General features: G+C 40.4%; 1 protein-coding gene across 10 annotated transcripts in view; it reads left to right on the top strand.

The window, feature by feature from the left end:
• CSRNP3 (cysteine and serine rich nuclear protein 3) overlaps positions 1 to 23,392 on the top strand; it is a 110,503-nt gene that overhangs the window by 53,120 nt on the left and 33,991 nt on the right. For 7 of the 10 annotated variants that reach the window (XR_005932656.1, XM_030019363.1, XM_030019361.2 and 4 more), the window contains one exon: positions 22,360 to 22,530. Coding sequence is in view for 9 of the 10 variants with exons in the window: in XM_030019363.1 (XP_029875223.1) it covers positions 22,360 to 22,530 (171 nt within the window). In the remaining variant the exon portion in view is untranslated. Of the gene's footprint in view, positions 1 to 5,023; positions 5,044 to 7,301; positions 7,728 to 9,309; positions 9,356 to 22,359; positions 22,531 to 23,392 lie in introns of those variants that run through there. The other 3 variants (XM_030019362.1, XM_030019357.1, XM_030019359.1) reach the window with 3 other exon arrangements.

Genomic DNA, 23,392 nt, shown 5'->3' with positions numbered 1-23,392 from the left:
GGTTGAGAAACCACATTCATTGCAGGAATGCCAAAAATCACACTGAGGTAGTAATATCTTCTTTTCTGCAACATAGGAAACTGTCAGATGATGCAGCTTCCTATCAGGTGATATCCGTGGTGCCTACAGTCCAAGTTTTGTCTGTGCCATAAATCGGTGAGCCTTATTCAAAGTATTTGAATATAATCCTGCTTGGAAGTCTTATTTTTTTAATCTATTCACTGGAAACAATGTTGAATAATGATTAAAAAAAAAACAAAAAACAACAACAAAAACCCAGAATAAACTTTACTCCACTGAAAGTGCACCAACGCAACATAAAGAGGCTGAAAAAACTGCAGTCTTTAGGGACTGTAGCCTGACATACTCGACCCATGGCTATTATACTTCAGTCTAGGTGATAAGTGTATCTACTGAATTCTGTGAACAAAAATCTAAGTGGAAATTTAAGTCCTGCAGCTGGTAGGTATCAAGCAGTTTAATTTAAAAAAAAAAAATCATGAAGGTTTCTGAAATGCTGAAATCTTGAAAGACATTTGGGCTATAAAAATGCTGTAAAAGTCTTTCTTTAGTTGTGATGGCTTTTAGGTAGAACTCTCAGATAGATCAGTCACTTGATAACTGCTTCTACAAAAGAGCTTCCAAACTTGAGCATGTTGCAGAAATGTTGATCCTTGCACAGATTCAGGGCATGTGACTACTGCCGTTATCCTTTGTACTCTTGGAAAGTTAGCCCGAAAACACAGTGTGTCTTTGAACACTAGTTGAAAAAATGTGTAATCAAATTGTAAATCAGCAGTCCATTTTGGTCATTGAAGTCATGGATTTATATCAGTGCATCCTAGAACTGTCCACTGATTTGCTAGTATGAATGTGGTTATTTAAATACTGCAAATCGATCTTATATGAAAGAAATGGCAGTTAGTATTCCTTAGAAAGCGTATTTCTGAATTGGAGGGGCTTACTTTCTGAAGCTTTAGAACATTAGAATGACATAGTAAAAAGTTTGCTGTAAGAGTATAGTGGTTCAGGTTCTAGCATGATGAAAATTTTGTATATATGCTATGAAATTTACTTTGGATGCTAAAAGATATGATGAGACTTTTCATTTAATTTCTTTAACACTGATTTCAGGGGAAGTGAAATCATTACTGTGTTTTTAGGGCATGAGCAGGGGCATCTCCTGCAAATACTTTTATTTTCTTAATGTAGTCTGCTGTCATGGAACATATGGGGGAAAAATGTGTTGTGTTCTAGTGGTAGAGAAGGCTCAACATAAGCAATAAAATTCCCAGTGCTGTGCTGATGTTATCAGTGATGCTGGTACACAGACAAAGAAGTAAATAAAAATTATTTCAAGCTCTGCTGGATACACATAAGGGAAAGAAATCAATGCTGGCCAAATGGAAATGGACAGAATTATTAAAGGAGAATCAGCTTCTAGGCTTTAAAGGTTATTTGAAACAGTGAAAAGTTACCATACAACGTAGAATTCAGTGTCCTTTTAAGCTTTAAATGACAGATCTAAGGTGGTATGTGGGATGTACAAAGGTGGGAAGAAGTGTTGCAGCAGATTCACGTCCTGTGGAATGAGATCTTAAACTGATGTTTAACAATTTAAGGCAGACACCTTATTTTAGAATTTAGGTATCTTCTTGTCTATAAGATTAAAAGTCCACTATGTATTTTATTCGAAGTAGTGCATTGAAAATGTCTTGTCTTGTAAGTTGGGATGCTTCATAAACTAACTGCTATAAAATGTAAAAAATTGTTTACGTTGCTGCTTAGATCTATCTGTGTGTCATATATTTTTATTTCTGTCTCTGGTCAAATTAAAATACTTGTGTTTATGGTAGACAGGAACAAATTCAAAAATTGTAACAATGAAAGATTCATTTTCCAGTGGAAGATAAAAAGTAAAGAGCTTGTCTGCTCCACTGTGGAAATTGTGAAAGTGAGGAATGAGGCAATGTTGCTTGTTCAGCAACGGTGGTGCTTTAGAAAGTTCTGTTGATGACAAGTCCAGTAAGGAAAGATGGTCTGCTTCCTTCTGAGTGGATTTTACTCCTGTTTCAACTGTGTTGACTCAGTAAACTTCTTTTTGGTTTACCGTGGTATAAGGGGGACTAGAAGAACCAAACAGTTGGAGAAAAAGAAAAAGAGAAAATACTAGCTATCATGCTTGCTTCAAGTGTCTCTTGATTTTATTCATTTTTAAACTTTTTGCTGGTCAACAGCCAAGTGAAATTGTAAGTTGGAAAATGATACTATGACAAAAGGTGTGCTTAGTAACCAAGCAAGAGAAAAGGGGTGGAGTAGGGACTTTGTCAGTTAATTAAAAACAAAAAAGCACCTTTGTTTCTCCTGTTTATGTCTTGCAATTTCTAATTGCACCAAGCATAGCTCTGTGTAGTTCTGAATTACTCCCTGGCATGGATCGTGTTGCGATGTCTGAGCTGTCATGGAAACTGGCTGGAGCAAAGCTGGTTTATGAAGCACATTTGAGACATCACCGGCAATCTCTCTTCTTAAAGCATCTGCCTTCTTCTAAGTCTTTATTTTTTTTTTCTTTTTTTTTAACAAGATAACAAGCAGTTTGCTTTTTAAAACAGAACTTTGTTTTATTTGAGAAACTCCATGCTCTGCTGGTGTTTTGGATGATGGCTGTATCAAGCATTACAGCAACACACAATTAATTGTTTTGATTGTTCACATCATCTAATGCAGCAGCAGTCAAGAGATTGTTTTGCCGCTTGGCTATACACCTCTCAGTACATTAATTTGCCTGCCAAAGTTAATATGTTCTTTGATTTTGGTAGTTAACCACCAGTTTTGAGAGAGGATGTGAAAGGAGAAAGAAACCCTGTATGTTTGCTACAGAGGAGTATTTTTGTTTGCGTACAGTAGCTCTTCTAATGCATAGTGCCATTCAGTGGTACTTTCAGAAATCTGAAAGTAAGTGCGCTTTCCTCTGAGATTATCACCCTGGTGAGAGAGTTTGTTTTATCTTAGAAAATGGATGTATTGTAAGATGTAGCAAGAATACATCATTAAAGCAGAGGTTGTATTCAAGAGCTGTTGTGCTAAAAATCATTAGGAAGTGGTACGCTGTTGTATACCTCGTAGTATGTGTAAAGAGAATTCGCTGTTAACCTGTGCCTGCTTTGCACTACATGATTTAGGGAGTTGTTCCTGGTCATGGAGATGCTTTTTAAGATTCAGAAAGAAAGGAAACTATACATGGTGTCCATCAAATTGACGTGACAGGGCAAATGTGCCAGAAGTAGGAGTGAAGGGTGGCACTGGCAGCCTTACATTGATACGCTAGGGGTCACTGTATGAAGTTTGGAGATGAGATTGCTAAGGTGCCAGAAATCAGAACAGCTTCTCACAGGCCTGTCCTTCAGTTATAAGTTGCTTTCTCCATTCATCTGTTGAGCTGAGGATGTCTTCTGACCTTTCAAATAGATTTTGTCTGTTTTCCTGCATTTCACTAACTAGACTCTTATTTCAAAATATGGTTGTACTTCTTTGTCGAAAATGTCATTTAGGTATATTTGTGTAATTCAGGAACCCAAAGTATGTTATTCTTTCTGGCAGGCTACTGAAATCCATCAAGTCCCAGTATTTGGAACTGAGTAGTCAATGTGGCACTACTTGAAGATAGTTTAGCTGTGACTGTGATGTATCCAGAGAAAGCAAGACATTTTGGGGCCTGGGTGAGGAAATTTATTTGATTAAATGATATTTGGTCTGGAAAGAATATGTAGAATTCATATGTAAGATTATCCTACCTCAGTGTTACTGACAGTAACTCCAAATGGAGAGCTTTCATTAATACGACACCATTTTTTCTCATAGATGTGCCTTTTTAATTCTGTAGAACAGCTTCTGTAATGGTAGAGTTCCATGGGAAGTTTGCAGCTGTGCCTCATCCTGAGCTCAAATTAGAGGAGTTTGCATGGGCAAGGTTTATAGATCTCACCAAAAGAGTGATCACAAACCATCTACTTCCAAACCTGAAAGCCAGTGCTGTGGCATTTGGAGTTGCTGCTGCTGTAGCTCATAAAATGCAAACCACGGCGTGCAAACCATGCTGTTTGCAAGAGCTGGAGTAGAGCATATGTGGTCCACTGAACATGTTTCATAAATCATGGACTTCACATCTTTTTTGGCACTAGACTGCAAGAAAGTTTCAGCAAAAACCTCTTTTTCTCAGCTGGTGTGGAAGTTGTTGCATTTCTGGTGTACTTGGAGAAACAGGAGCTCTTGCATTTTGTTGCAAGGTACAGGATTCAGCCCTTTAGAATAACAAGGCATTGAGTGCAAGTTGCCTCTTTTTTTTTTCATGAAATTGAATGGTGCTGTCCCAATAATTGTTTTGATTCATATCTGATTCATCCGACTGTGATAGAGGATACTGAACACCAGATTAACCTCAATACCTAACAAAATAATTTAGTTGTATAAGGTGGGAATGTTTTGAAGTTCAAATCATAGGCTTAGTCTGTTTTGTGATATATGGCTGGTTTGGGGTTGTTGCTGTTATGGTGGTTTGGGGGTTGTTTTGTTGTGCTTTGTTTTGTTTAATGCTGTGCAATCTGTATTTCAGTGCATATAACCTGTGTAAAAATATTCAAGTTTAAATGCATATAGGGTAGAATAAACTAGGCTTTATGTAATTATTCCTTACTAATGATGGAGATGATTCAGAGTCTGAATTTCCTTAGCAGTTCCCTTTTGCCATAGCTTCTGTGGAATGGGAAAGCATAAGAACATTCCTGTGAATTGCTTTTCCTACAAAGCAGATGTGGGATCTGACAGTTTATCCTTATTTACAATTTGTCAGCAGGTTCTTGATTCTGTTTTTGTGTGGATTAACAAGGAACCTTTTGTTAGAGAGGAAAGAGTCCTTGCTTACCTTGACTCCCATGGGAGACCTTGGGTGGAAGAGACTGCTAAGCATTTGTATATCATTTTCCCACTGTTGTTTCAAAGAGAGTTGAATTTGGATTCTCCTGAAGAAGTCCTCTCTGTTACAGGGTGGGTACCAGAAAATATTGTCTCATTTGGACCTCTTCTTACTAGGGAGTGACAAGGGAGGTCTGGGTTCAGGGTACTGTGAAACTCTTGGGTGATCTTTAACTCCTTTCCTGGTGGCAAAAAGGCACTTCCTCAATAGTCTGTTTGGGCAGAAATTTAACAAAATGGCTCTGACAGAGAATTCCTTCTATTTAGTAAACCTGGAAGAAGAGAGTATGGGATGGAATATAATTTAGCTACCTAAAAATGACAAGTTAGAATTAGGAAATCCCAAATTCCACTATGGAGGATTGAAGCTCCCCACCCCCTGCCCCCCCTGCCCCCAACCTTGAAGAACTGATTAACTGAGCCTGCCTTCAGTACAGCATGAAGACTGCTTGCTGCTATTGTCTCCTGCAGAAACAACACTTTCCTGCTAACTGGTTTAACTGTATCATGTCCTTGAACATGTTTTCCTCTAACCTCTTTTCAGGATTTGAGAAGCGCTCCATAGTGTGTATAATGACACCCAGAAAATGTGACAATAGTGCTCTTTTCCTGATCAGTTTTTGTCTTTCCATCTGTGAAACATTTGGTTTTTCTTTTCCCCCCCCTAGTGCTACTGCAGCAAAAATGCCTGCCTTTTGTTTATGTCTTCCTACACTAGCATCGTGACATCATCAACGATAGCGCCAGGGGAAAAAAATATGCATAGCTGTAGCTAAACCAGCTGTTCGTTAGCAACCCATCTAGTCTGCTTTCGCTTCTTCTCATTAATGTATATGCTGTAGTGTTTCCTTCTTAAGAGATGTAGAAGGTTCTCAGCCACGAACCATCTGCTTGGTCCGTGTCTTTGGGTAGATAAAAATGGTGGCACTTTAAAATACACTCATTCTTGATAATAGAATTTTTTATTAATCGAAATGAATGTGAGAGTCTAGAAGATATTCATCACTGGATTTAGTTGTGGGTAATTCTGAATCCTTTACTACTCATCTTTTATAATTCAGTGTAATCATAGAGACTGCATATCAACTTTTAGAAAACCTTAATAATACACAATGAGCAAGATGCCGAGAACAATAAAGAAACAGGGAGTTTTGTCATTGATTTGCATGACGACACAGTAAAGCGCATGAATCTCTGTTCGTCACGCTTGTCCCTTCTTCCATGCAAATCAGTGGCCAAGCTTCCACTGACTTCCATAGGACCAGAATAATGCCAACAATGAGCAACAAGCTGTCATTTATTCTAATGAGGGAGATCTTGGAGTCAGGAGGTATTTCATTTGTGGAATGTTAATGAGAAAAGTTTCTTTTTGCCATCTTATATTTTCAAAATGCTATGAATTATTCCAGAGATAATTGACTATTTCATAGAATAGCTGCGTCTTTCCAATGTTAATATTATGGTTAATTATGTGTTCAGTACCAGTTTTCAGGGTGGAGGAGAGATGTTCATTTATCATCACTAGCTGTATGTTAAGAGTTTTAAATTAGAATATTTTGGGAATTCACTCTGCAGTAGGAGTTAAGCTATCTCCAAATATTCCAAAAATGGATCCCTGATACCGATAATGTATCAGTGAAAAAAATAATTAAATATCTATCTTTTTATGTAAGTGCTTTTGTAATTTTGAATGTAGATATTAACTTACTCCAGTATAAATAGGTAAATTTTTAGGTTTTTATTTTAGGTAAATATTTTTATTTTAGGTAAATATTAGGTTTTTAACCAATATGAAATATTAGTTAAATTTATAAATTTGTGTTTAAAAAACCCAACAAAACCAAAACCCAACCCAAACCAACCAACCCACCCCCACAAAAAAACCCCAAGCATCACCAACTATTATCAAGAAGAGATTAGACTTCATTGTACGATATAATTTGTCATTTGGATTTGAAACTAATCCTTGCTCAAATGGCCAATTCTTATTCACCTGAATAGTCTCAGTGAAACCAGCAAAACTAATTTTATGACCAAAGATTACAGAATAATGCCCTTGACTGATGAGACAAATTTAAATCAAGGGGCTGCTTTTTAGGAACAATTTTTCATTCGGAAGCTCATCCTCTACGTAAAGGATAAACACTGGCAGATTAAGCGTTGGCAAAATATTACCTCTTCAGAATATTGATTTCAGTGTGCACTGTGTGTGGAGCGATGCAGACAATGCACGGGTTTTGCCACTCCCCGCAAGAAAAAATTACTTTTAACAAGTCTCTTGAATTTCTACTTGAACCTGTGTTACGATGGGAGTAATAATAATAATCATAAAAAAAAAAAAGTTGAGGGGATTTCCATAACGGTTGCTGTCTTAATGAGCTAAAGAAGCCTTAGAAATTGTTATTCCTTCCTCATAGTAGACCTCAGCTGATAAAAATATCCATAGCCGGTGAAATCAGTGGCATGCCTGGCTGTCTCAGACAAAACTCCCATGTGATCACACAGGCAGCCTCAGTGAGCCTGAAGCTGCTCAGCAAGCAGTAGGTAATGAGTCTTTGTGCAGAGCGAAGCTCTTGTGGCTGAACAATAAAGCATATGGTACCAGCAATAAAACACAGTGCTGGGAAATTTAAGAAGATTCTGCTGGAACTAGGAAGACAGTGAATATGTCAAACGTTATAAAATGATGATCAATCTGGTTTGGTTCCTAATTAATAAAAACAGTGCATGGATTGGAAAAACAGCAATTTGAACAGGTCAGTTGCTTTACAGATTCTTCACACACTTAAGTATTTTAAATATAAGCGGGGTTTTTGCTATTTCCTTATTAGTAGTAAAGCCAGGGGTTTTTTTGCATTTTGTAAGGTGGGATTGGAAGGATGCACATCAACGTGATACCAAGCTAAATAAATTGTGTAAGTTCTGTGATCAGATTCATTGTAAAAATGTTTTTACTACTATTCCTATGCAATTCGAACTTCAATTGTGCATGAAAAACTGGATAGCAAGTAAAATTAAATTTATGCTAGATGGATCATTTACCAATATCATAAAATATTTAGTAACAACAATCTGTTATTCTGCTACGTATTCAAGACATTCTTTCTCAGTAGGACATTTGTGGTGTCTGTGTTTTTGGTTAAAAATAATGTAACATCGGAGCCTAGCTAAGAGTGGACTTACATTTGTTTTCTTCCTCCACATTTTCCGTGGATAATTTTGAAAGTGGTGTTTTGTGTTATTTTTAATGCAGTTGTATGCACACAAGAATGATACTTTATAACCCTCTGCATTTATTTCACTCTAATGTTAATGCAAAATATGTTGTTGTTTTTCAAGCAAGTATTTATTTCTCGAATTAGTTCTTAGTTAATTATACACAGTATTTTATTTTTTGAAAACTGCCCCAAAGGTTTCAGTGGCCTGTGTTTGTCTTACAGAGGATAGACATTTGATTTCTCTGTTGTATCGCATCACATCGAAATTAAGGGTGTAAAAGTTTTTATCCATAAATCTCTTTATAGCAGTGCTTTTCTCTCTTCTCCAGCACTCAGAAATCATGCACTAGATGCGCTGGCAATGCCTCAAAGAAACAGATCTGTTGGGTGTTGGAGAGTATTTCAGCAGTAGGGAGATGGAGCCCTGGAAAAGGGATCGGGGAAATAAACAAAAAAGAAAACGCAGAGCACAGGAAGTCATTTTCCTGCGAACTTGCGATTTCAGTGGAGAAACGTTCTCTGTAAATACCCGTTCGGCTAGCTTAAGGACGCTTATTTTGTTCCCGTGTAACTGGGGCTGGCGGTGCCGCCGCCGGCGCGGGGCAGCCGCCGGGAGGCACGGCCGGTCCCCGTGCGGCAGGCGGGGGAGCGGGCGCTGCGCCCCGCTCCTCCAGCCGCGTTCGCCTTACGTTCCCACCGTTTTACTATTGTGTCTGTGCGTCATGCTAATTCACGTGGGTGAGTTGAAACAAGCTGTGCATAAATTAGAGCCATCGCTTTCCCCCCGAACTCCTTGCCCTCCGTAATTAAAAAAAAAGGGGGGGGGGGGGGGGGAGGAAAAGGAAGCCTGGGCTCAGGCTGCAGAGCCGGGGCGGGATGTGGTGTGGGTCTCCTTGGAAACCGCCGCTGCGGTCTGGCTCTTGCCCGTTTTCGGGCGGGGGGCGGCGGTGCAGGCGGGCGGGCGCTGCCGCCTGTCCCCGGTGGGGGCCCGCGGCCCCGGCCGCGCCGCGGGGGGCGGAGGGAGAGGGGAGGGGAGGGGGCGCGACCGCCCCTGCGGGCCGCCGTCCCGGAGGGCCGTGCCCGGCATGCCCTGCGGCGGGGGCGGGCCCATGTAAATGAGGGGGCGGACGCGGCGGGGGTTGTCGGGCGGCTGGCGCTGCCTCCAGGTACGGCGGCGGCGCGGGCAGGGGGGGGACGGACGGTGGACGGCGCGGGGCGCGGCGGTTGCGCGGCGGCCCGGCGGAAGTCCTGGGCCGAGGCGGTGTGGGGTAGCGGAGCGCCGGGCTGCGGACCTTGCGCTTCCCTCGCGGGCTCTCCGGAGAGCGGTGCGCACCCGCGCCTCGGCGGCTGCCGTGGGGAACGAGAATCGCCCTCGCCGATATCTGCGCGTGGCTCTTCTTCGGGAGGGGGCCGTTCAGCCCGCGCTCTTGTCGATTCGGAAATTCGGTGCGTCTCTCCGTGCAAAATCTTCCGGCTGCAAATATTGCTACAGTCTAGGTGAAGGTGCTTTGTTTGCAATGACTGCATTAAAACACTTCTGTGAAAAGTAATCCTCTATCAGAAAACAGATACAGCTTGGCGTCTCTCTGAAAGCAGGCTTGCTCGTGTTCCAGACAATAGATCTGAAAGGATGTGTTAAATAAAGCGTTGGTCTCATCGTGCTTCTCATACGCAACTAGCAATTTGTTTAACAGAGAACAGTGGTAAAAGCATAGTAACACTTGCAGTATTTACCATCGGATTGGATGAGAGACACTGAACGTGTCACTATACGCTCATTTAAGGGAAGAAAATAAAGCACCATATAGTCATGCAGTTATCATATAATTACCATATTTGTCTAAAATGAGTGCAGCAGATTTTAAGTTTCGATTTATGAGACAGGTACTTACAGTAAGTACGTACATAGATAACTGTGCACTAAAATAACAATAGGAACATTCCTACGGAACGGCATTCCCACTGTTACAATGGAGTCACGACTTTGAAATACACTTGCCTTTTCCATATATGCACGCAGGAAACAAAAAAAACCAAACATTTTTCCTGTGGATCAGGCACTTCATGATCTAAAGCGCTCCCAGTATTAAGTTATTTAAAGAACTTTAAAGAAGAAGATGCAAAGAATTCCTGAAGCAAACAGGTGTTCTGTGTTGCTGCCAAGTTATGGTAATTCTGAAATACACTTCCCCCCTAGCCCAACCCCCCCGCTCTAAACTCTATTGAAACTATGGTTTATATAAACATTTTGTCCTGCAATTTGAATGCTGCATGCTGAGCTCCCTTAAGCATCGTAAATAGAACCAAATCTTCTTGCATGTATCAAACATTTTGGAGACACGGACATGATTCTGATCTCCTATATTACTGAAGTTCAGTGTTAATTCTACTAGTCCTAATTTACTTCTAGATCTGAGAAGCCCAAGTTTGGCATGTAATGTTTTCATTTGAGCATGTACAATGTTTATTTTGTTCTCATTTGTTTATTGGAAAGAGGAGTTTGCTTTTGTTGAAAAACACGTTGATTTAGACAGATGCAATAGTTGAATAATTAAGTTTAATATTCATTGAAGACATATAAGTCGTGGTTTAGGGTGCATAATGGCAAACGTTTGGAAATTCATTCCAAAGCTTAAACATTTTCCCTGAAATAGTAACAGATGATTCTGCCATCTAAAACTCTTACTTGCTCTTAAAAGGTACTTCTAGTAACTGAACCTTGAAGTTTAGGGTTTTTTTCCCCCTGAACAAGCAGATGGAAGGTCAGGCTGAAGCGAGACACTGTCATCTATTGCAAGATTGGTAAAGCTGTCTGAAAGATAAATTTACATGTAGTCTGTCAGTATCTGTCTTTGTCCTTGCTCTGAACTGGTTATGATGCTGAGAAAAACTGATTATAAACATGCTATTCCCTCAGTAAAACATCACCAAACACCATTACATCTTTAAAGTGTTGATGCAGTTTGAGGTCCTACTGGTGAGTTTTGATCACTGTTCCTTCATTGCTCTTTTGTAGGTTTTTTTGACCCTGAAAAAGGGATTGAATGTAGATAAAAGACAGATATGACTCATCTACAAATGCACACAAGCCAGAAATATTTACTAGGTTAAAACAGCTCTGGGATAAATAGCCTGGCTTTAATTTTTCCGTCTCGTTGCAAATATGGATACAGTATTCTAATAAAACCTGTGATAAATGGGACTTGTGAATGATTGCTAACAAAAAAAAATAATCTGGAAAATAGTGGGTTTTTTCCTCTTTCAGATTTACATATAATTCTCTCCAGCAGCTCCCTTTTCTCTAGTCTTACCGCCCACCCTCCAAAAAATTTTGCATTTTTAGGACCTCTGCTTCAGTTCTCCATTACTTCGTATCTTTTTTCCCACAATGAAATAGGGAAAATGGGAAAAGGAACATAAATGTTTATCACCGTAAAGATTTGGTGGAAAATCCGCTTAATATGTAAGTTGTCTAAAAGCAAAATTAGACGTAAAAGGAAGAGGAGCTGCTTGAGTTTTTCAGGTTTTTGTATGCTTAAATGCAAAAATGTAAGCAGGGATTAAAACTTAACATCAAAATGGATTGGGCCACCTGCATTTAGGCTTTCTCATGAAAAGATAGATGGCTTTTGGTTACTACTTCATAAATCATTTCATGAAATATTTAACTTGATGTGCTGATTCAGTTTGGGGCTAGTTAGGATCCTGCTCTTTCATAAGCAATAGGGATTTGCATATTTATTTTATTGTCTAGTGTGAAGTAGGAAATACGGGCTACGTGGTATGGAGCCTGACCCTCATCAGTCTTTCTGAGGGATGTGGGCAGGAACTAGAACATTATTTACCGTTTGTAGCTTCACCATCCTGTGTAGTCCTTGGATTTTGATGAGGAAATGCAATCAAGTAATACTGTTATGTAGGGTGAGGCTGCAGAGTAAATAAGACTCCGCGGTAATTGTAGCTTTCATTAGCATGCTGCCCCTTCGAGGGTAGTGAGAGGAATTTGGGGTCGTGTTACATTTATTTATTTCATACTGGTAAATCACTTCTGTGCATGCCTATAAATAAGCCATGTTTTTCATCTGTGCCGCAAATCAGGATAAATTGGTCTGCGTTGAGCTCTGTGCTGCCGCAGCTATTCTGGTGTGAGTGCCTCAGCTAGCTGGTCCGAAGCTGGCCCGGGGATCTGTAGCACCGTGCGATAAAGGTGCCGTCGGCTTAAAGCAGCAGCAGGAACTGCTGGGCTGTTTCTGCAACCGCTGTCGGCCGTCGCATGCCCACGCGAGCTGTGGGAGCTGTGGAAGGAAAGGCTGACCGACCGGCGCTGGGGCTTGCGTCTCCCTGGCTGGGGGTCTCGGCTGGGGGACGAGGGCTGCTTCTTCGCACCCATCTCCCTGGGCTGCCTGTGAGGGGGGGCCAGGGCTCCGCCGCTGCCTGTGGGCATCTCCCACCTGAGGAGCAGCTGGCTGGTACTTCTGGGAGGATGAGATAGGCTGACATGGCAGTGGTTCGGGAGGAGGGTGGGGTTTTTTTGAACAGGGATCTGAATTTGATAATGAACTTCTCACTGATTTAAAATCTGTTCTTTATTGTAATTGAACAAAGTCTCCTTTTAAGGCAGCATGAATATGTTAAAAAAGTAAGCTGTATTACAGATGTTTTCAGTTGTAGTTCCTAAGCGACAGCCATCTCTAGTAAATGCCATTTGTGTGGGGGTGAAAGGGTGAGCAAAAAAAATGTCAAAAGCCACAGACTGTATTTATTCTTTGTTTTTAGGGTGAACAAATGATAGCAGTGCTTACTTCCAACGTGAACTGTGACAGCTGACCAGACTATGCTCAAGCAAACGTTTTTGTCTTCAAGTATTTTATTGGGGGGGGGAGGGAAACCCCATGACTCTGGGGGGACTTGGAGTGCTTGCAGCGCTGCCATTGTTTTGCTCTCTTGTAGTACCAAAGTCTTTATTGAACCATTCGCTTTCAGAGTAGCTCAAGGTTTAACTTTGTAGCTTTCAATTAAGTCAGTCAGTTGTTTACCATTATGTCCTCCTCACCCACTCTTATTTCTAAACAAACATCTTTTAAAAAATAAAATGGAAAAGTGAAAATTACAGAGTATTAACCTTCTCATCTCGGCTCCCCTGGAAAAGACAGAATAATCAGAGATTTGATAAAGCAAAATATCATATAATATATCAAACAAAAAAACCCCCTCGAGTTGAAAGTGTAAGCCACATACCTTCACAGCAGTGCTTTTCAGGAGAGCGTAGGGCAGATAATTAATTTTGTCCCAGCAGAGTGCACCGGCTGAGATATCGGTGAATGGTCATAAGGTGCTTAAAAGTCATAGCTTAATGCTATGGGAATGGGCTAGCTGCTTAGTTTCTATTCATCACTGTCTCGGTGACAAGAGTGCCTTGGGAATTGGATGGGTACATACTTATTAGACCTGCAGCTCTGTCAGCCTTCTGGAAGAGTTTTCAGCTTTGAATTATCAAGTGAACTGAGAGGGATTTTTTGGACATGTTTATTATGATGCCAGGTCACTACAGCCATAAACTCCAGACTTCCTTTAGTATTACAAAAAAGTGAAGAGAGTCAACGTTCAATTTTATAACACAATCGGGATTTAATTTTAGGTCAGTCTAGCTGTGGTCTGTAGCTTTACACATTCGTGTTGTGGTAACACCATATACCCTTTGTGTCAACTATACAAAGCTACACATGCACAAGTGAGTAAGGATCTATGTGTAATTTTTGCTGGCCAAAAGTATGAAGTTACTATTGGAAAGAATGCCTGTAATTGAATATGCGCTTTAAAAATCCTACCTTTTTGAGGTTGTCAGTTGAGAAGACTACTGGCTTACAGAGAAATGTTTTAGTTTGTTGGTTACGCATGTTTTGTCTCTTCATAAAAATCAACCATCTCATTCTGTGATGCTGTAGTCACTAAATTGGGGAATTTGAAATCTTAGTGTAGGTGATCTTTTTGACTGATTTTTTAAAGGAAATTAGGCTTATGTAGTTACGCTTTCCCTATGACTATCATATTGTTCAGTATGTCTGTCGTATTTTCCTTATTAGTTTTTTTGAACCTGTTACCTCATTTCAGCTGAGCTTGAAAGAGAAGTAGTAGATCTTCAAGTATTGTGCAAATGGGTGGTGAGACAGAAAAGAGAAAGACTGTTCACATCAGTGAAAAAACCCAGCACTATGACTAAATCCCTGATTATCAAAGTAACTACATAGGGGAATGCTTAAACACCATGACCCAGGGGAAGAGCGTCAGTGGACCAAACCCCCTACTGTGCCTCAGGTAATCCATACTGAAGAGGCAAATCCATAAAGAATCAAGTTCTTTTGGTTTCTCAGAATTTTTTTTTTTTTTTTTTTTGGTAAACTTGAAACTAAATTCTGCTTGTATTTTCTAGCTGGTAACTGAGTAGCTTATTATTATCTTGTGCTGTTCTTAGAAGGTAAATTGTCAACACTCTACATATGTGTCTGTGGCATCTTATCAGTTGTTGTATAAATTCACTATTTCCTGCATTCTGTTATTTGTTGTGCATGTTACGGGGGGGGTGGGGGGGGTGGGTGTGTGAATTTCCCCCATCAGTGTTTAGTGTCGAAATAATATTGCTAAAAATCTCCAGGGTTTTTTAAATAAACGTACTGGTTTTCCTGGTTGAATAGATACACCATGTATGGTGAAAAGTTAAAAAGCAAATAATAGAAACAAATATTAATTTTACATCTTTTGTTTTTAAGTGTCATTTTTTGTTGGCCTGAATGCCTACTTAGGACTGTCTTGGGTGTGCATTAAACCTGCAGATTGTAACATTATATGTTGGTTGTGCATTGTCCTTGATTTAGATAGAAAGCTTGAATTATTACAGCCATAAAGCTATTTTTGAGATAGTAGTTTCAAAACATCACAGCCTTCCAGTAGATATTAATAATTTATATTTTCCAGTACCAGTAGTTTTATTGACTCTATTCTCCAGGGAGAAAGATGCACTTAAACATCTTTTTACTAATTTTTGGCTTCACTTGAGCCAAGCCTTGAATGAAGCCATGATTTTACTCCCATGACATGGAGCTATATTCATTTCATTGGTGGCAATTGAATGTTAGCTCCTGCTGGCCAAAATTGTTTATGTTTATAGGGGCCTGTTTCATACACTTTCCCTCAAATATTTCTGCTAAAAAGCTACAGAGTAACCTCTTCAAGACCTATTTAGGGCTACCAGGATGCTAGTCTATCACTAAGTTGCTACTAATAGCTGTGCCAAATATTTTTTTGGTGTTTTAAACATGCACACAGTCCTGTGAGGGTATTAGAGATTTGGGTTAATGATGTTCTTTCTAATTTTAACATTTATTACAAAGATAAAAACAAGGTGTTATGGGAGATTTTTATGCTTTTGGTGTTTAAAAAAAGAGAAAAGAAAATGGAAAAAATAAAAAGCCCATCAACCCCAAATCTCCTGATTGGTTGCTTGTAAGTTGTCAGATGCAAAGAACCAAGCTCATATCATAAGATTTAAATTACTTGTTACTGAAGTTGGAAGAACATGACCTGACTACTGTAGTATCAGGGGCTCCACACCAGTTTCCATGTTCTCCCTCACTGAAAACCTAGAGGCTCCTGGAGCTCCTAGATCTGTGCCAGCGCTTGCATAGGGATAGGAGAAGGTATTCCTGCAGCTGTGCCTTTTCTTGGGTGGATGTGACAAGACAAAGGCATCGGGCTGGACAAAATCGTATGCCAAGCTGGAATTTGAACGCTGAATTAAGGAGAGGGAAGTCGAAACAGCCTCCATCAGGGAACGTGCTGAGCATGCCTATTGTATAACGCTGCAGCAATACTAAAACGCAAATGGCTGCTGGCTGTGCACAGGCAGTTCTTTAATATCTCAGGATTTGGTGCGTAATAGGCCAAGACCATTTTTCTTGCTACCTATGCGATGAATTCTTATTAACAATATTTGTTAAGGCATATTAAACATCTACATTAGACGTTTATACATAATTAAATTTTACCAGTGTATGACAGAAGAAAGCCAATGTTAAAGAGCAACAAAATTTGCAGAGCTAAGCAATGGATAATTGGCAAATAGCATAATTTTCGGCATCATGTGACCCTTTACTGTGTGTTTATTTTGATAACTAAAGCAATGTATATTTACACTTCAGAGATGCCTGTTGAAGCTAAGAATATATTTCACAAGAGTACTGCAAATGGTCTAACTGTATTAGGGCAGCATTCTGCTTCACAAATTAGTTCTGCTGAGAAGCTGGGTGTACTAGTACAACTGATCTACTTCTGCTTATTGTGCTGGCTTGTTCAAAAGCTGAGCTAATGCAAATCCTTAGCTGTACATTCAGATACATAGCATAGAAGAGTACCTGCTGCATGGTAACACTCAACTTCGAGGACACCCATATTTTTTTGTATCTGTTTTGTTTACCTTCTCCTTTATAACTGGCCTCCAGTGATCGTGACAGTGCATGGCTTTGCTGTTTAATTTGTATTTCTCTTAAACAGTGAAGGAAACTTGAAACTCGGTATTTTTGGCTCAGAGTCCAACTTCTGTAGGAAATTAATTTTTTTATAGCCTTCTACTTCAAACCCTTCTCATCTGTTTTCCTCTCTCCAGTTTTACCTCTTCCATTGTGCTGTTATTCAGTCCATATTGTCATTCTCAAAACCTGACTAATTTAGGCAAATTTTCATGTGTTTAGGCACATCTTTGACATTTGAGAGATGTCTCCACTAAAAATTTCAAGTCTTTCCCTTGAAGTTCTTGGGAGTGAGAGTGCTTTTCAACCACTGTAGTTGCAAGATTTTTTTTAATAATCATAATTTTTTACCACAGGTAAAACAGTTTATCTCTTTTCACTTTTTAAATATTTTTGCCAAGTTTAAACATATATGAAAGTACGTATGAAACTTGCAAAGGAGATGAGAGAAAATGGGCAAAAAGTGAGAAAATAAGAGCAAGCTTTTCATGTTCCCCTTTCCAGAAGAACATATTTAGAGGTCAGAATAGCCAGCATAATTGATTCCTGCCAGAGGCAGTATGAATTTATATCTTTACCCTTGACTTGACTTTTAGCCTATATTTATTTAGCCATTTAAATTGTCGTAGCCATTTCTTTTGGCCATCCCCTTGGCAGTCTCATTGTTGACACTTTCACTTCACTTCCTTCGCATTTGAAGGCATAATGACTGGAAATATTTTTGAAAGAAAGCGTGTAGGCTACAGCTAAATACTGTGTCACTCTAATTCCAAGTGTTAATGCTTTCTCAGTTAAAGCAAGCCTTGTGTAGTATAAGGTATATTTTCTCATAGGGCAGTTCTGACTAAGTATTTAAATTGTAATCTTGAGATCACATTAGTTGTGATATGCAAACTTAATGTTTTAAAGACGTAATGAAGGGTGTTAAGAGAGCTGAATTGATTTTAAGGTGGCCAGAAGGTAAATTAAAGGAATCCAATTGCATTTTATTGAAGGGGAGAGGGTTTAATGTTCAGAAAAAGAATTTTGAAAATGAACAGGCCAATCTGTCATTCCCCCAGAGATCCTATTATTTAATACATCTGCTTTGTTTTTCAAACATTTCCTTTTCAAGTGTTTTAGAATTGATCAGAATCCCACTGTGTTTGAAGACAAGGCAAAATTATGCTGCCAGCAGAGCTCGTTTACTGGTGCAGAGGTCCAGTAACATACTGTAGGGAGGACCGTATGTTTCCTAGCAGTGTCGAGATGACTGTAAAATACCCTGTCCTTCCAATGACTCTCTTTGAGCAGAAATACTTTTTTTTCTTGTGGTAAGGATAGGCTGTGGTCATTGAGGACTGCAGGTCTTTTGCTTCTGAGTAAGGTTTCAGGATTAGTCCTGAAGTGATGTCCCCTTAATGAAATAAGAAGCAAGGCAATTAGAGGATAGGTGCCTGAGAGTTAAATGTTTTAATTCCCAATGTCTGGGAGGTTACCCTTCAGCATGGACCCACAGCTCAGCTGTTTGCTGTCAGAGCTCCCTATGCGGTCACAGTCCAGTGCCTGCTCCTGAAAGCAGGTGCGTAAAACCTTCCCTTTCAAGAACAGAGCATAGGTCACTCTTCCTCTTAAAACATCTTTCTTGTAAAGATCTGCTGCTGAATGGGTGTCCTGTAATTTACACAGTAGTTCAGCGGCTAAGGAACTCACCAGGACGCTGGAGAGCTGAATCTGTTCTTCAGTAATTGCTGCCTCTAATTTCTAGCTTAGCGGAGAGCACCCTAGTCCTTTGCTTAGGTGGAGACCATTTCACTGTATAGAAAATAATGCCAAGATTCATAGTCCAAAGAGCGTGCACAAGTAGCATGCCAAGTGCTGTACTGTATTTACCAGCCTTCGGGTACATAAACAGTCACTCATGGGTTTGGGCCTGGCCCAACCTTTCCGTCCCTGTTCCTTCTCGACGTGCTCTGCACTCATACTCTGTTTTCCCTTTGTTCCTAGACACCTTGCTTGGAAGAACACCAAGTTTCAGGCTCCCAGGGAGACCTGGACATGAAGTTTTTCAGGCATCTCAAATCTATGTAACTTCTGGGTATGCGCAGAAGCAGCCTTTATGCTAGGGGAACTTCAAAGTGAGACCCCAAAAAAGCTCACATGCCTTTGAAGAAGATAGTTTGGTGACAGATGGGCAGAGGAAGGGGGTTTTGATCTGAGGACTGGTCAAAGACAAGGGCATTGGAGCCATTTAAAAGTTACTGGTTTCTCAATGGAAAGCAGCTATTTCTCAGTGGACAGGCAGTAATCAACCATTTGTATGTCCCTGTGCCATTGCAGGGGGTAGGCTGAGCAGGTGTAATTGCGAGGTGGCAAGGTGTACCTGTCGGGGTTGCGCATCACTCCCACTGCTTTTGTTTTCTGGCCCTAGGGAATCTGGCAGCAGTTCCCAGAGCAGACTCAAGACTGCTGTGTCAGGGACCAGTGCGCCCTGTATGTTACTCTCAAGAGTTGGATACCTTCTGATGGGAATCCCTGTCTTGTTCGGGGAATCATTAACTCAGAATTGGGAAGAATCTCTTTGAATAGTAACTGAGTGCACAAGTGTTTTCAGACCCGCACAGGTTTTTGCTCGCTTTCTCTTCCTTGTTCTGGCTGATGAACACTTTAGTTACCACAATTAAAAGTGGAATAGTGTCAGCAAGAGGCTGTGCTGCCTTGGGGAGTTCCCCAGAGGCAGGCTGTTGAGGGCTGCACAGCTGTGAGATTGAGAGCATAGGCAGTAACGTGCCGGGTGCTTTCCGGCAACTGCAGCAGTCGGCCAGACTCCTCAGCTTTGGGATGAGTAACTCCATGCTGCAGTTCCACTTGCCTCTCCACTGCCATTTCCTCCCTGCACAGCCCCCCAAGTATAAAGGCGTTTCCTAATTCTGTACAGGATCAGCAGATGCACTGCACCTCCCTTGTAATATAATCGCTATCGGCGACTGAAATGGAAATATCACTATAAAACAGCAAGAAGACCTCAGTGGCCTCTCTTCAGCCATTTCCACTTTTGGGGGAGTACCTGTATGTGTGGAGTTCTATCTAGTATAGCATGCTGCTAGACACTGGCGTGTTTCTGCTGCTGCTTACTGTCCAAAAGACCATAAAGACTGAAACTGCTGTGATTTTGAAGGTTCTGTGGCTACAGTTTCAGGAGATGTGTTTTGTTGTGGGTTTTTCCCCCCAATAAACTAATACGAAACTTCTTGTCTCAGGAGAGCAAGTCGAATTTATAAGAGGCTGTGTATGTCGTATAGCAACATTTCAGCCTTATGCTTAGGGGAAATTGACTGCAAGGATGAGGAAGCAGAGCCTTGTATCTGCAGTGGTTGTGGCTGGATTTCTCATCCCATTGCTTTCCGCTGAAGCGTTAAATACTGACTACTGCTGGAGACAAGATATTAAACTTGGTGCAATCATGTATGTGCTTCTCGGAGCTTTTGCTTCATAATAGGGGAATGAACTCCCTTATTATAAAACTTCTGTTCTAGTCCTTGTAATTAAATAATATAATGAAAATGTTGTATAATGCCTCCACAGTTTCTAGCTTTGACTTGCACAGGCAAGTTTAAACCTGCCCATAACTCCTTCCTGGTGCGCTTAGGAGCTGGCAGACAATGTAAAATGCTTCGTCAGCAAAGCAGAACAAATAATTAGAACTAACTTTCTGTTGCACTGGGATGAAACCATGATATTCTTGCCACCTCAGTCCCTGGGTTTCCTATAGACAGACTTCAGTGTTTGCTGAATTGTGATTTTGAGTTAGTCCTACAGACTCTGTAACCTGGTGAGCCCATCAATTTTTAAATTTTTTTTTTTTTTTTTTTTTTGTAGCTCTCGGCTTCTTATACCCACCCTTATCTTGCTCTAGCTTCATATCAGGACAAAAGTTGGTTGCAAACCTCTCCACGCTGTCGCTTTGTTTTTTCCAGGAAGGAAACTGGTGTTGGGGCTTGAATGGAGTGATAGGATGCATAGGAGACATTGAAACTACTTGGTACTAGACCAAGTGTGAGCAAAGATACCAGAGGATCTACTGAAGTGCTGTGCTTACAGGGTCAGAACATAACAGCTACATCACTGAGACTATCTCTATATTAATTAAAAAGATAAAAACAGATGCAGGCTAAGGAAGTGTTCTCTGGCTTCTGCTGCCAAGTGGCAGGGTGTGGTTGTCCACAGCGGGTAAGCTGTCAGCCCTCTGCCAAAACCCAGGTGCCCTCATCGAGCCTGCCTGCTGGGAATGGTTCTGGCACCTGCTTCATCCTGTGTTATCCAGGAGAGCGCAAGGTGGCCTGGGCCAAAACTCTGAAATGTGCTAATTGTTAAACAGTATGGCCGGTACTGGAGTGTCTGCCTTAACCTTGTCTTCTTTACTAGTAGTCATTTAGCCCAGCATATGCTAGCTTCCTGACAGATTTATTGGTTTTTTTAAACATATAACCATAGAAATCTTGGTTGGAAGTGGGCTCTGGAGGTTATCTAGTCCAATTTCCTGGATGGAGCAGAGTGCAGCTGGCTCGGAATTAATGAGTCCTAAAGGTAGCTGTGGGGATTTATAAAGTTCTGTTTCAGTGAGGAATGTAAATTTCTTTTTTTTTTTTTTCTTTTTCTTGCTTTCAGTGGGATTTGGCAGAACCCTGTGGTAAGCCCATAGTGCTAGGTTGTGTGTCCTCCTCAGCAAGTCTAGCATGTCATCAATCCTAGGCAAACTTTTTGCCTGGATAAGTATCAGCAGGGCTTGCCTCTGCAGTGCTGCAGGTGGCGTGGTGGCAGCTGCGTGTCCTCTCAGCAGGCTCCAGCTGTTCTTGATCTCGCCTCAGTTAGTAAAGGGCACACTTTCTCCTTAATTATGTGCAATTCATGTTATATTTCTACCTCTGCTGCTAAATTTCTGCTTGAATACTTTGCTTTATAAACTTCTACTCAACCTCAGGAATGTATTAGGCATCTCATTTCTTAATGTGGGAAGGAGAGACTTTGGGACGCAATTGGTGTCTCTGACTGGTGTGGGAAATTTCTGAATTCCAGGCGTTTATTGAGCACTAAATTGGTATGTGGTCTTTGTGACTTCATTGTCTGTTATCTGTCCATAATGTTGGAATTTCTCAGATGGATTTCTTATAGGGGTGATGTGAACACTGATTAGGTCACATATATTTGGCAATGGGAACTGTAGCCTTCCGGACGATTTCTTCTTGGTTAATTTCATCCCTGACTGTGAACATTCCTTCCACCTGTGGCAGCCAAGGGGGAGACCAGGTGAGGGTGTTTGAAGAGAAACTCCCATTTTTCCCTTGTTTGAAATTTCACAACGTAACCTAGAAATCAGGGATGCTCTTGGCATCAAAATGGGGAAAATACTCCCTAAAAGCAATCTGTTACACATTGTTCTAGCAAAATAACCATCTCCTTACATGTCGAGTATGACTTATGATGGTTTTTTTCTTTCCTATGGCTTCACTGTCTCCTAATTAATTGTATCTAATTTCATACTAAATGGTTATTCAAGACTAGAAGTGACAACTTATTGGTACTTCTAAGTAAAAATTACTTTGGAGGTTATGACTGCATACTCTGCAGTTGGATGTTTCAGTGCCTCATTGCCTCTGTTCCTGTTACAGGTGCATGTGACAGCATTGCAGCGATGAGTGGAATTTTAAAGAGGAAGTTTGAAGAAGTTGATGGCTCCTCACCTTGTTCCTCTGTGCGGGAATCAGATGATGACATTTCAAGCAGTGAAAGTGCTGACAGTGGTGATAGTGTCAATCCATCAACTTCTAATCATTTTACCCGTAAGTACTAAAGTTGTGTATCTAAAGAATTCTTCCTGTTCCTCAAAATAAAATAAATTTTATGGTTAGATAAACATGATGATTTTAAATGGAACAGATGATAAAATGGACTCTCTGTGGTGTTCAGTTTGTGACTTGGTCAAAATGACTTAGCAAGCTTGCATCCTTTAGCCTTCTTGTTAACTGTATAAAACTATTTGTCACTGTAAAAATTTGAAGTCACTTCAAAGCCCCTACCTATTTACTATTTGAATTATGTGGCTGTTCGTAGTTAACCCTGGGAGCTGTGCTTAAGGTATTTCCAACAGGTACTGTAGGGAAGGTGCTTTAGGTAAGTTTGTTTTCCTTAGTTAAGTGTAGTGCAGCTGTCAGCTATATGCGGTATTGTATTGGTGAGAGTTCTCCTCCAAAGGAAATAATAAGCTTTCTTTTATTTGGAATTGAGCAACATTTTGTATGGGACACATTATTGCAGTAGTTTCTGTTCTTCATGTAGGGGAGGGTGTCTCTGTACTAGGCAATGGTTTTGTGTACAGGTAAGAATTTGGTTTTAAGTTAGCAAAGCTACATGTGCAGCATATATATCTAGGAAGAATAAATTTACAGTTTATATTTGTAGTTATGATATTTGTTTTAGGTGGTTATACTGTTTTAACAGTGAACTGCATGTTTTAAAAAGCAGGGGTTTGCCTCCTTCAACTCTGTTGCATACAGATCTTCCCGCTGGAGTTAGTGGCTGTAAAGCTGTTTTCTTAAGACTGTGGGCCAAGGAGTAGGTGAGGCTCCTCATCACTGCCTGTACAAAATGTGATCTTTATAACTATGTGGTTTAGATTGTGGCTAGAAATCGTGTTGGTACCAT

This window comes from Aquila chrysaetos, chromosome 6 (genome assembly GCF_900496995.4).
Source record: "Aquila chrysaetos chrysaetos chromosome 6, bAquChr1.4, whole genome shotgun sequence".
Lineage (NCBI taxonomy): Eukaryota > Metazoa > Chordata > Aves > Accipitriformes > Accipitridae > Aquila > Aquila chrysaetos.
Note: the sequence above shows the minus strand (reverse complement) of the source record. Positions and strands in the feature narration are given on the sequence as shown.